Source organism: Tympanuchus pallidicinctus, unplaced genomic scaffold (genome assembly GCF_026119805.1).
Source record: "Tympanuchus pallidicinctus isolate F22 unplaced genomic scaffold, pur_lepc_1.0 scaffold3, whole genome shotgun sequence".
Lineage (NCBI taxonomy): Eukaryota > Metazoa > Chordata > Aves > Galliformes > Phasianidae > Tympanuchus > Tympanuchus pallidicinctus.
This window is the reverse complement of record NW_026294747.1, coordinates 83,468,167-83,482,367: the sequence shown is the minus strand read 5'-3', so window position 1 is coordinate 83,482,367 and position 14,201 is coordinate 83,468,167. Positions and strand designations below refer to the sequence as shown.

At 43.0% G+C, this 14,201-nt stretch overlaps 1 protein-coding gene across 5 annotated transcripts in view; it reads right to left on the bottom strand.

Annotated features, from left to right (window-relative positions):
* GLCCI1 (glucocorticoid induced 1) overlaps positions 1–10,654 on the bottom strand; it is a 50,355-nt gene extending 39,701 nt beyond the window's left edge. For 3 of the 5 annotated variants that reach the window (XR_008209681.1, XM_052696438.1, XM_052696439.1), the window contains exon 1: positions 9,753–10,654. Coding sequence is in view for 4 of the 5 variants with exons in the window: in XM_052696438.1 (XP_052552398.1) it covers positions 9,753–10,188 (436 nt within the window). In the remaining variant the exon portion in view is untranslated. The remainder of the gene's footprint in view (positions 1–9,752) is intronic. The other 2 variants (XM_052696436.1, XM_052696437.1) reach the window with 1 other exon arrangement.
* Positions 10,655–14,201: the final 3,547 nt, after the last annotated feature.

Genomic DNA, 14,201 nt, shown 5'->3' with positions numbered 1-14,201 from the left:
ATTTTCTTCATTTTAGTTAATTTAGATCAGCTAATGATAAATGTATCCAATATTGAGAAGTAAACTACTGGGAGCCAAAAAAAAGAGCACTGAAGCTGTTATTCCTACTTCTGGTGTACTAAAAATTAAAATCTTGAATGAAATTATAAACATATGGCATTAATTCAGAAACTGAAGATAATACAACCCTTGTTGAATAAACTGGATTATTCTGAGGGGATTTTTTTTTTTCCTAGTAGTTAATTTAATGACATGTTTTGGAAAGGTGAGGGTTTTGTATGTGTTTAATTCCAATTTCTTTCAAAATGCAGCCAGACTTTATTCTGAGTTGAAAAAACAAACACTGTAAAAAGCTAAAAGGCATTTATCACCATTGTGATAAACCACAATGGAAATCCATGAAACTGTTATCACTTATCATCCTCATCACCACTGACCACAGGCAGAAAGCACTTTCCTAGCTAGAGATATTTATATTAAGCAAGAATAATATTTTCCTTTTAAAAAGTACTGAGAAATAGAAGAGTAAAACCAGACTAATGCATGGAGCTCCAAAACACGTGCAGCACCTCAGACAGTGTCTCAGCAGGTTGCTCACTCTGCAAGACTCAACCTGTGCCCAGTACTTCTTCTGTCGCTTCATGCTGGCAGCCAGAGATCCCGCCATCACCCAACTCCACCCTCCAGCATTTTCCAACACCACAAAGGGGAAATCAAATGTTACCTCACACACATAAACACACATTTTAGACTTTCAAATCTCACATTTCTGTTATTCACGTTTCTGTTATTTTGATTCCCAAGGTCCTTCAACTTTTGCTGCCTAATCTGCGTGGTAATTAAATCTCTCAAAACTCATCTATGGTTTCATCACCCTAGCTCTGAAATTTGCCTAAGCAGATTAAGATCTATTTCCTGAGCAGAAAATAATTTCTCCAACAAAAACTACAGGGTGAGCACAACACAGCTTGGAAAAATCATTTTGCACTTCAATGTTTCTCACTGCTTTCCACTATCCCTCGGAATTTGCTCTAATGTTGGACATAAAGCAGAATTCAGACCAGTGGATCTCAATAATTTACAACTGGACTTCATATTTTCCACAATTTAAAAATGCAACTATATATCGGCTCTTCTCACATCTATACAAATAATACCACTTCCTATTCAAATACAATGCTTTATAAAGTCATAGGTAAAATATAAAAGCCTGAGCAAGCTTTTCTAGAATGTTCTAAAAGAAACCACTTAATTGATTTGATTAAACCCTATAACCTGCATCAAAACTGAGGTAATTTCTAATTCCAAATACACAGCTCCAATAAGCCAACTGCGGATCATCATTCATCTCTTTTTTCTCTTGCTACAGAATAGCTTCAACTGCAGTTTCCAGATTTGGTCTTTAAGTGCAGACACTAATTCTGTTTGGGTTTTAACTATCCTCAGTTAAGATTTTGATCAGCAAAGTGACGTGTTACCTCGAGTTCCTTCCTGTTTCTTTCAGGTTCTCCACAAACTCCTATCAGCATTTTTCATGGACGAATGTCCATGCCATCAGATCAGCTCCTCAACTTTTAGTGATGTTTTAAAGATTCCACTATGTTTAATATTTTTCATTAAATCAGATTCTCTCCACATTCAGAGCAACCACGTTCAGCGGGATTTATCAAACTATTTCCTTTGGTAATCTGAAACTTTACTCCAGCCTTATACATCATTTACTTTTTGCAGGATTTTGTTTTGCTGTATATGCATGTAAATTTGAACAACTGAAGAAGGTCTAGCAGTAAAAAACTAACATCTACAGTACAAACAGCACCAGTGCATCGGCTGCTTCTGTTCACCCATGTTCTGAGCTGTCAGACTCCATAAATACTATCTTAGAGGCTTTTGTTTTAATCATTTTTGGAAAAGCTCTCTCCATTTCCTCCAACTGTACATAAAACATAACAAAAACCACTAAATAAAACCACAGGACTACACAGAACAATCGCAATAGGCTAATTCCCTCCCTGAAGTAATTACAGTAAATGTACACAACCATCTTAAAATGAGCATTACAAACAATCCAAGGACTGCATCCTTCAGTACACAACTTGGTTTGAAATTACAAATTCTTCTGTTTCTATAGTAATGCCCAAATCCACTTCTTCCATAACCTGGCAGCTTCCCAACTTCTGTGTAAACCAAAGTTTTATTCTGCATTCTTAAGCAGTTAGCTGATATTTTTAGAGTCTCTGTTCAAAGTCTGCTCCAGGACACTCAGTTTAAGTCTAGATTTAATCTTCAGTGAACAGGTCAAGCTCCCCACTGCTCAAAAAACAAAGTTATGATATCCTACGTAACAGAAAGACTCTGGATGATATCTGACACACTGGATACAAAGGTATACATTCAACAATGCAAAATCCAAAAGGCTATGCAACATAATTCCCAGCACTTCAGACTCAAAGAAAAAAAAAAAAAAAAAGAAAAACCATCAGCTGAGCTCTGCCATGATGCTTGGAAGCAGTGTGGCTGAGACTATAGCACATACCCACACAGCTCTTGCAGAGTCACTCACTGGCACCTCGTCTTGGTGTCTGAATTCTGGCAACAAAGTGCAAGATGTTAAAGCAACATTTCTGGTCCAGTATGGGTTATAAAATGGAAAGCAGTTGTACCACTGCCCCAGAACCTGTACGTTCACAGACTCAGGCATTTATGTCTGCACTCACACTACTCACAAACAGCCGTAACAGGTTTCAACGTCATATTTGGAAGCAAGGTTTGCAATTACGGGCAAGTTTCTGCAGACCAGCACTGAATCAACAGAGTTGACTAGGGACCACCTGCTGAACCAGAACCACCAAGCAAGAGCACAGTGTACTCCTGCTATCCCAAGCCTCACATGACAGATAAAGTCCATAATGTACTTTCTCATATCAAGTGCCATTGCAATATTATCAGGAAGACTCTGTTTATCTGCACAAGAACTACACAGCCACACACAACCCGATACACTCAAAATACCCTGTTGGTATTATCCTGAAAATACGTCAGTACACTGTCCATGGACTAAGGCAAAATAATTTAATCATTTCTCAATGAAGTGGTTACCATGACTGAAAACAGTTTCAAAAAACAGACTTATACTTACTTAAAATAACGTGTTAAATCTATGTAGCTGGTGAAATGATTTTCAAGTTCATAGTAAGAATGCCAGCAACTTCATAATGATAAGCCAAGCAAGGAGTGTTACTACATGTTACTACATTCAGCAATATACCTACAATTAATCTCCTTACTCAATGCCTGGTGTGAGAATGTGGGAAAGAAGGATGAAGCCACCCTTGTTCAAACAGGTGACTTATAGAGTTCAAGGTACTGTACTGAAGTACAGTCTAAACTGGAACCATTGTAGAAGACAGTGAGGACAATCCTATGGTAGGCTTCAGATAAGTAGAAAATCATGACAGAACTGCTATCTTTACTGAGAAAAATAAAAAACACTCTTCCTAAAGAAGAAATAAGATGTGTAGTCTGGGAAAACCTAGTTTCAGGTTGTACAAAACAAACTGCGCATAGAAACTTATTCATGTCACCACTAGGTGTGAATAACTACTTTCACATATGAAGCACAGGAAGAGTACTATTGTACTATTGGGTCAAGAATCCCTGGCAAGCACCTTGAGAACTCACGAAGAAATGCAACCACTTCCATCAAACCAGACTGTTGCATAAGCTTCACAAAAATATCAACTATCCCACTAGTTTTATGGATTTCTTACCTTTGTATTTAATGTCTTAATAGAATTTTTTTTTTTTTTTAAGTATTCTTTCTTGTATACAGCAACTACGTGTTTTATATACAGACCAGGACAATTCCTCCTCACTCACTGCAGCTCAATCAAGCCCTCATGGCTTGATTTTTTCCCTCATGGCATAAGAGAAAAGTTCTGTTCTCAACATCATACTTGCATAACGGGGAGAGAAGGAACAGACTCCCAAGAGAGCATGTATTTCAGTTTCAACCATGAACAAGTAATTCATGGATGGGACCCCAGCTTCAGAAAAGGAGACTGACTTGCTATTCAGAAGGATTAACATTATATACTACCATGATACTTCATGTGATGCCCATACTGCAGAAGTGTCAAACTGTGATACCTCCCAGTACCTGTTAGCCATTTTCAAGCTTGAAAATTCAATTCCTGATTCAAAAATAACACAACTGGTAAAATAAACCAAGCCAATGGTGAACTTCAGTCACATCATTAAGAAAAAAAGCACAATTGAAAACCAAACTAATTTTTAGGGAGAAGTATATAGCATATAAAGGATTATGTACATTCATGTTCCTTCACTGTAATCTCTCAGGAAAATGCTGAGAAAAAGAAGGAAGGAATAATCTTGGGTCCTTGAGTTGCTGTGGATGTAGTCTTTCTAATGATGGGATACAAATAGTATTTTATAATACTCGCCTAAAAATGCCCTGGGCCATTGTTAGTGCACTATAGGATTATATTGGAGACAGTGTTGAAAGAAAGTAAACTTGATGCATTTAAATATTAACATTAAAATAAAATGATCATCGTTAACAGAATTAACTATCTCAAGTCTAGAGGCCAATTTTCCAGTTACGTATCTTCACGACAGGGCCTGTTTTTTCACCAAGAAAGGGTACTTTAAAAAATGCTACTCAATACATTAAACTCTAGTATATTCATTTTGTTGAATGTATGCTAAGTCCAGGGAAAACCAGCTATTGCATCAAGTGTTGACAATGCTTTTCTCTATATAGGACATGGCCAACTGGCTTCAATAAGATCTTTCATTTTTCACTATGAAGAAAAACTATAACCGTCTTCTGATGAAAATAATTACTCGATTGATAAAGTACCATAAAAAAATTTAATATTAACCAATTGAAGCAACAAGAAGCATATTTCATTTCCAAAAAGTCTCACATTGTTACAGCTATTTATTTCAAGTTTGAGCTGAACAAAGATTTCAAAATTACTGCATCAGTTACTTTTCTCTCCCATAACTATACCTGGAGTAACCGTATAAATTCCATTTCAAAGTAACTATCTCTCTGTTCTCAATTTTAGCAGCACAGCAAAGCTCAACAACTTATCTGCAAGTCCATATTTAGCAAACACCAGTGATGTCCTCATGGTTCTACCATAGATTCTTTTGATCCACACTACCTGCCTTTTAAGATAGTCTCCATTTCCCCACTACCTTCCTGGGAAAGAAAAGGACAAAAAATGGGAACAGTGATTTTCAGGAACCAAATTTTCCTATTAGCCACAGGTTTACTATACTAATGGAAATTGCAGTTACAGGCACTAATATTTGCTTATTCCCAAAGAATAAGAATTAAGTGTCATATATATACATACGCCTCTTCAAAGTTCATTTGTGTGGGGGGAAAGTTCTTAATAAATAATGCCTTGCTACAGTAGCATGTAAGTTCAATGAAGAAAACACTTCCCCATTTTTTCTTTCCTGCAGCTATCTTAACCTGAAACACAAACAGCTACTCTGTCTTATGCTCAAGGACATCTAATAACTATTCTTATTTGAAGTGATGATATTAGAATACGTAACAATAGAAGTCTTCAACTTTAAAACAACTGGTTTGAATTTAACTATTGTCTTCTATATCACCATTTTATATTCCAGCAAGAGTTATTCTGGGAAGAGAGCAGGCCAAATCTGGAGCAAAACTGCTTTGGCCATTCAATTATGGGAACACTGCTATTATTCAGGCATCAGGAAATAGGAAGCATCACAAAAATTACTTCCTTACCTACATTTGTTAGAAATAAAGGAAAGATCATCTTGATCTCTAGTACAAATGCTTACGATGCCAAAACATTGGATGGCTTTAATCCAGGATATCAAAACAGCTCTGGCTTTTGAAGTCTGAATTTTTTTATTTTTAAACACTGACATCCCTTACAAGTCTACAGATCACCAATACTGCCTGTCCTGTTCCTCACTCCAATAGTCTTACCTGCTAGCATAACAGCTGATCCACATACTTGTTACTAAGACCTGGGTTATGCAGTTGCTCTGCATATGTATATATTTTTTAATGCTGACAACTGCTCAGGAGCTATTTTGATAAGTAAAAGATATTAGGAACCCTTAACAGCCAAAGTAATTAAAGTATTTTTCATACATTCTTAAAATTTACCTCTGCTTTAAAAAATCTCCTACGGAAAAACAGTTTAGTACAAGCTGCGTAAGCTGAGTACATTAAAGTATTTTGTGTCAGTATTTTTCTCATGTATCACCATGGTTACCACTAAATAAATCAAAGCATTTGATGAAAACAATATTGAGATCAAACCGTACAGAAATCACTTATACATTCCTTGTATGCAAAACATCACATACCATGTAAAAGACAAACTACACCGGAAACACACTCCCTTAGATTTACACAAACTGCTTTCCATAACATCAGAACCTACAGATTTTATCCAGGTATGAATACAGCTTGCAACTAGGACTACATGTTTACAAGAAATACACTTTGTTTGATCATCTCAAAAAGGGTTTTTCTTTTTTTGCCTTATTGAGTTGTCCTTTGTCATAAAACATACAGCTTCATTCTTGTTGCTCTTATATTTACGCCACCAGGTAAGTACATAGATTCCTTCTAAGGAAACCATACATTGTCATATTCAACCACTTTTTAAGTTGCCAGCTCTAAAATATGAATACAGGCTATAAATGTCTATGAGAAAGGAATAACAAGGTGGGTTTTTTTTGTTGTTGTTTTTTTAAAGGAAAGGAATAGACTCACACACTGCAGGTTTATCCTATGGCATTGTAAGTTTTTTGCCCTTTTTCCTGCTTCTTTAGCATCTTGAAATTAGCATATAGCATTCATGATTTCTCATCATTCATGAACAACACTAACCCAATACTGGCAGCAACCATTTCCTAAGAACTACGAAATCCTGACATTTGCTTAAAGAAAATACCAAATAAACACAATATTTTGCTACAGAACAAAAACATATGTGGCATTTTAGGAAGGAAGAAAAGGGAGCACGACGATAGGAGCAGAGGCAGCGTGCTGCTTTCATTCATGAAGTAGCAGTGATGTCAATGCCTGCAATGGAAGTTGCACTGACTTGTAGAGGCTCAAAGCTGCATTGTTTTCATAGATCATTTGCAAAAAAACCCACCAACCTCTGACAAATCACCAAAATATTTACAACAAAATAGGACATATCCAGTTCAAGACATGCTGGCATGAGGTAGGGAAGGAGCAGGTGCCTTCAGAAGAGAAAAACATTTATCCATCAGAACCACAAGCAGCCAGCAGCACAAGCACGTTTGTGGAACAGTCTAAATCAGACTGCAGAGCCAAAGACAAACAGATCTCTCACACTGGTGAGAAAAACAACAGGATTATACCTACAGCCTATGCTTACACTGTACAGCAGTGGAAATGTTTTTAAAAATTGACAAAAAAAAACCCTTAACCAAGTAGCTTCCCCAAGACCTGAACACTGATCACAACTATAAAAAGCTGGAGTAGCACATTGTTTAACAAGCTGCAGCAAGATGGCCTGTGTTTGAAAACAGGCATCTTTTCAAGCCCTCCATTATTACTGCAGCAGTCCTTCAGTTCACCAGTTTGCTACATAGTACTACCACCGTACACACTACAAACATCATTCTCACAATCTAGACATCACGCATTAGAATGATGGGAATAAGCAGGGGAACAAAGACCAAAGGCCCACAGCAATATTCCAAATTGTGTAAAATGGCTCTAAATTTGGGGGGGTTGAAGGAGGACAGTATTCTTTTTTAATTTGGAAGACTGAAGAAATAGTGTACCTTGCTGTCCTAACCCGCTAGAAAATGGTGCTTGCATTTCTGTAAAAATAAAGCCGATGACGTGTGCGACTGCGGTCATTATTAGGGTGATCACATTGTTTTCATTCATTCAGGGTTTGCTGGAGGATGTCAGCTTCTGCAGCAGCAGCTGGCTAGACCTGGAGGAGGGGGGTCCAAATTCCTCACAGCACATACAGAATGCAGAGTGGATTTCTTGATGGACCATCTATGATTTCCTACGCTGCGCTCTCACTGCATCAGGTTGTGTGTGCTGCTAGCGTGGCTCACCAAGAGGCAAGCTGCAACAAGTTTAATGATGGAAAAGTCATTCAGCAGTAGTTTATAGCCCAATTTATTAAGGGCAAAATAGCCCACAGATGAAGATTAAAACCACTTTCTAAAATTAAAATTTCCCCTCAGACAAAAAAAATCCATGCGTAATAATGAAATGCTTCACAGTTTGGAGCGTTTTTCCTCACTTGCAGGTAACTGTCCACGTTCCTCTCTCCTCAACACACAGTGAGTGCAGACCTTCACACGCTGCACCACTACAATGTTTTGCACCAGGTTCTCGTAATTATTTACAGCATTCATCATCACCCTCAGTGTTAGCAGTATCCATGTGCACTGCATTTTTTGGTTTTGTTTTGTTTCCTATTAGCACTTTCTAAGCATTGAAAAGGGGGGGAAAAAAGGAAATGTACATTTAGAGCTTCATGCAGTAGGGAAAATATGATCTTGAAAATCTTATTTAGAGCTTGAATGAAGCAACAGCACTGAAGAGCAGCTCCATCTTGAAGCATGCAAAAACTTCACAGGAAGATCATGCATTCATGCAGAAGTTACAAAGTATTTCTGTTTCAATGTTAACAACAAATTCGGCCATCTGCCTAAGCGCAGACACTACGCTGCAGATTAACTCCGCACACAGGTGGCACTGACATCTTGCTCCTTCGCAAAACGCTGCCCATGCCTTACGACCATCCCCGGTCACGTTGTTCTGCCTCAGTTACAACTACTACGGATTGTAGGGATTTACTACACATTTAAGGCTGAAAGGGGGGGAGGGCTGGCGAGAAGATAACAGAACCCACAGCTACAAAACACGTCGGCAACCACTACAGACCGCAGTTTGCCACAGAAAGGGCAGACAGTGAGGCTGGAGGAAGGGAGAGCAGAAGCGGGGGGTGCTGAGCCAAGAAGAGGCGATGCGTGATACCCGATAGCGCAGCGGGGCTGCTCAGTGCAGCCTCATTCAGCTGCCGAGGGACTGGCGGGGGGAGGTAAGATGGCCACTGCCACTTTAACGCGTTCAGCGCATCAGCAGACAACCTGACATAGGTTAAGTCGCAATTACTACCAGCCAGTTCAACATTTTAAACTTCTACAGGCCCATTCGGGCTACAGGGCTGGGGCTCCCGCAGCCTCCAAGATACAGTATTCGGTATAACGAGACAGACAGACCGGTGCTATTTGCTTTTAAGCGCTTCAATATGGGAACTTCCTTCTTACCGCGGAGCCCGTGTTTGAAAACATTACGTGATTTTAACCCTTAGAGAACGCTAAATAAAAGGAAATACTTGAGAAACAGAGCCGTGCAGAAGGGCAGAGCGCTGGACGTTTGGTTTCAACACACATTCAGCAACTCGGTTGGCACAGCTCGGACCCACTGGCAGCAGCAGCCCGCACGCAGCGTTACACCTGCAGCAGGGATTAGCTCCGGCACCTCCAACCAACCAACCCCCATCCCCGTTCCAGGGGACGGCCTCGAGGGGACAGACCCCAGCGGCGTGAGGCGCGTTCTCTGCCTTCTCCCCGGGGGGCGGACGTTAAGGGCGAACCGAACGTACCACCCCGGACCCCGGGGCGAGAAGCGGGCTTCGTCCTTGTCGGTGCGTTACCTCTGTACACGGGGGAGCCGGGGCTGCGTCTCTCAGGTGAGCTGCTCCTCCTGCTGCCGCCGCTGTCCGGCGAGCGCCGCTGCCGGCCCTTCACCCTGCCCGCCTCGGCCGCGCCGCCTCCCGCCGACAACGGCGGCGTGGCGCTGGGGGGCGGCGGGCTGCCGCCTCGTCCCCCTCCCGGCCCGGTGTTGCTGCCCACCGAGGCGGAGGGGGAGCGGGTCGGGCTGTGCTGGTTGCCCCGCAGGAGCTGGTAGGGGACAGTGGCTCGGATGGGCTGTAGCAAGCGGCTGCTCGCAGCCGCGCCGCCCCCGTTGCTGGGGCCCCCGGTCGTGCCGCCACCGGCGGTGGGGGACCCGGCGGCGCCGCGCCTCATCCTCTGCGGTGGAGGCTGGTGGTGGGACGGGGGGGTCTGCGAGGAGCTGGACGACGAGGACATGGCGGGGGGCGCGGCCTCGAGCGGCTCACGCTCTCTGGTGGGGGAAGGACCCAAGCGCTGTCCCCGGCGTCCCGCATGCACCGGCCGCAGGGGAGGAGGTGAGGGGGCGGGGCGGGAGCGGCTCTTCCCGGCCCCGGGGAGTCTCCGCGCCGCCGCCCGGCTGCCCCCGGCGCTTCTTATCGGCGGCTGCTCCCACGCCGGGCTCCGGCCATCGCTGCCCGCCTCAGCGTCGTGGGCACCGGGGGCGCTGCCGAGTCCCGCGACCGCTCACATCGTACGGCGCCGCCGGCTCACAGCGGACGGCGGCGGGGCTCGACGAGAGCGCGCGGAGGAGGCGGGACGGGAGGGCCGGGGGAAGGATAGGCGTTCGCGGCCGGCTCCAGCTTCCGTCCCCCGCCAGCGACCGAGAGCCGCCGCCGGCACCATCCGCCGCCCGCGCCGACCCACCGCCGAATGGCAGCGCGCAGACCCGACGCCCGGCCGCGACGGGTAGGGGCGGGCAGCACGCACGCCCCTTGGGCAGCGCCGCCGCGCCAGCACTGACTCTATTGCTCAGCGCTGCCTTCACTCTCCGCTCTGAGCCAATCGAAGGGCGGCGATGTGCAGAGGGGGGCGGGGCGTTACGGAGAGGGGGCGGGATGCGGGAAATGGGATGTGGCAGCGCTGAGGGAGGCGGGCCCTGCGAGGAGGCGGGACGGGCCCTCGGTGGGGCGGGTGGGAAGAGGTGGCCACGCGGAGGGGTCCAGAGGGCGGTTGGTGGACGGAGGGGTTTCTCTAGGCCCATCTGTTCGGCTTTTCAGTCGGAGCAAGGGGCGCTCTGCTCTTTGCGAAGCTCTTTCCGTCCCTGCCGCCCCGCGAGGTGTGAGGTGGCTGTAAAGATGGCCTCCAGCACGCCCACACCAATCGTGTGTGACCATCAGGCGCGTGCAAAGGTTTTCTTTTTGCCAGAAGATCTTCAAAGTCTAATTCAACGTAGAATCGTCACTGCGTATAGATTTCTATGAAATTGATGAGATTTATTTTTTTTTTTTAATGTATGTCAAAAAATGCTTTTCAGAGAAAGTCAAGGAGGAAATAAAGTTTTGCAGTGGCATTAAGCAACGCTGTGGGAGAAAGAGCTCCCACTAGATGCACTGGCAACACAAGGGAGTGGGACAGAAAGAAAAGAGGCGAGTAACTTAATAGTTAAAAATCAGATGGCTATAAGATTAGAGAGATGAGTCGAATCCATCAAGAGCAGTTTACGTTGAATTTAATGTGAGTAGGTTGATGTAAGAGGAATAAAGGAGCAAGTCTTCCTTCTTGGGGGAAGTCAGCTCGATGTGCTGGCTTCTCAGATTCAAAATGCAGGTTTTAACAGCAAAAAATACATAGAGAAGAGATAGAAATAGAATGGGTAATGTTTAAAAGCTATGGTCTTATTGTTTGATACAGTAACGAAGCAGTAGTCTCACAGAATTAACTATATCCTTTGTACCTTTTTCACTTATATGATAAACACAATTATCTTCTACCGCTGTGAAGGTTCTTACCCTTACCCTATACTGCCAAAGCTGTCTGTACCTATCCTTATCCTCTGGTAGCCCAGGAACTAGTCGATAGTCCCAATGAGAAACCGTATTCTAGGAAAATGCATCTATTCATGGGCTGTTAATGTGACTTTGTTTGCACTAGCATCATGTGATGCAGTCACCACGGTTATGTTACAAAAAGGGTAGGAATAATACACCTCACGTCCACACGAACGTGTGCTCAGGCAGCAGAGCCACTTGTATAAATTAATTTTAAGAAAAGTCAGCAACCGTATATTTTTCCATTAGTCCAGTCTTTTCTTCTGGGAACATGAGCCAAATTTGCTTCTATAACTGCATTATAGAGACTTTTTTTCCCTGAGGATTTAGCACTGTGCTTAATCACAGCTTATGAAGTCCATCTAGTTTGTTTTTTCTACTTCACTGCACTGGCATCAAACTGGCTGTAGAAGCCATTCTGTAGTAGTAGTAGTCTGCTCACGCTAGTCCTGGAGTATTTTAAATAGTAAGCACACTTTCCTATGTTTTTAATTTTGTCAGATAACACTGCTGATACAGTAATGTCTTGTAGAGACTAAAAACCATTTAGGATCATCTGAGAAAAGGCACATCTTTGCCTGCGTAGGGCAATGATTAATACACTGCAGTTATTAACAGTGCTCAGTTACATCAGATTAAGGCAAAGAGGAACTAGCGAAAGACTTTAAAATTTATATGGTATTTAGACACTATTCCACAACTCCTGCAAATCACAGAATTACAGAATCTTAAAGGTTGGAAGGGACCCCTGGAGACTGTCCTGCTGAAGCACGTTCCCTAGAGAAGGTAGCAAAGGAAAGCGTGCAGGTTGGTTTTGAGTATCTCCAGAGAAGCAGACCCCACAGCCTCTCTGGGCAGCCTGTTCCAGTGCTGTCACCCTCAAAGAAGTTCTTCTCATGATCAGATGGAACCTCCTGTGTTCCAGTTTGTGCCCACTGTCCTGTCACTTGGCACCATTGAAAGAGCCTGGCTCCATCCATTTGATACGCGCCCTTTAGATATTTATAAGCATTGATAAGATCCCCTCTCAGGCTTCTCTGGGCTGAATAGTCTCAAGTCTCTCAGGCTTTCCTCATAAGGGAGATGCTCCAGGCCCCTCATCATAATTCCATTACGTCCTTCCTCATCGAAACAAATAGGACACAGAAGAACAGGAAGAACTGATGCATAAAGACGAGCTAAATCTATGACAGAAGAAAAACCCACAAGAACAAAAAAATACTCCTTCCCACAATGATTGGACAGAGCACTGTAAAATATCAGTATTTCTTCCTTTCCAGACACCAAGGTCTACACTGTGACCTTACAGCCCAAGTGAACACAGCCTTCAAAGGCTGGTCTGCTGGAGGCACTCCCAGCCAAATTTGCCAAACCCACCAACAGCTACACAGAGTAGACATTGCCCCCCACAAGTTATTTTCCTTTTTGTCACCACCTTAGCTGGAATTAGCATACATAGTAAAACAGCATCGCACCTTTCTCCCAGGAAACGTTTGTCACATCTAGGCCAAAGAAGATGAAGGATATGTTCTTCCTTATTTTTAAGTGAGGTGCCAAGTGCTGATATTTTCCATTAAGCGTTTGATATAGGTTTCAGAGTACTTCCCTCAGGGAAAACCATTGCTTTGTAACAATCAGGGGAAGGTATGACAGGGAGAGCGGAGCAAAAACTGAGCTCCTATTGGAGTCTACGTATTTTTCAAAAATCCACATTTGCCTTAAATACCTTGGGACAGCTTTTCAAAAGCTACATAAGTGTTTCTTGCTTCACATCTCCATGCACTTAGGGAGTTCACATTGGAAGTAATGGGAAGTTCAGAAATTTAAAGGGAGTCACCGGCATTCTTAGCATGGTTGGGAGAGGCATCCTGAATGCAGTGAAAATTATACATTAAAGCAAGAGCATAGAAACAAGAGAACAAACTCAAAGATCAGGGCAGCTGCAGGCAAGCATGGAGCAGAGCTGCGCCAGTGTATCCTACTGTTATCAATTAATGGTTCATCTCTCTGGGGCAGAAACAGACTTACTGAAGTGCCATGAGCCATGGAAACCAAAGAGGTTTGGGCAGTCATTAGGCACCATGCATTCCTAATCCTTGTTAGTTTGCTCTTACCTGAAGTTTTTAAAGAGGAAAAACTCTTGAAGTCTGGATGTATCTTTTGTTTTGAGGCACTTACGTGGGTCTGAGAACATCAATACTCTGCTCTAAGTGTATCAGCCTGATAGCTTCAGTGCTTTTATATCTCTTTTATCTTCCTCTATCTACGTTTTCTTTGTTGCCATTGCCCACTCGACTTAGAAACAAGTCTTTCCTGACTGCCTCTGAGGTTTTCACGCAATGTCTAACACAAAATAGCAACAAAAAAATTGTGCTTTTGTTTTTGCATATCTTCTGATCCATTCACTACAACCTTATTTTATATTACAATCTACAACCAACG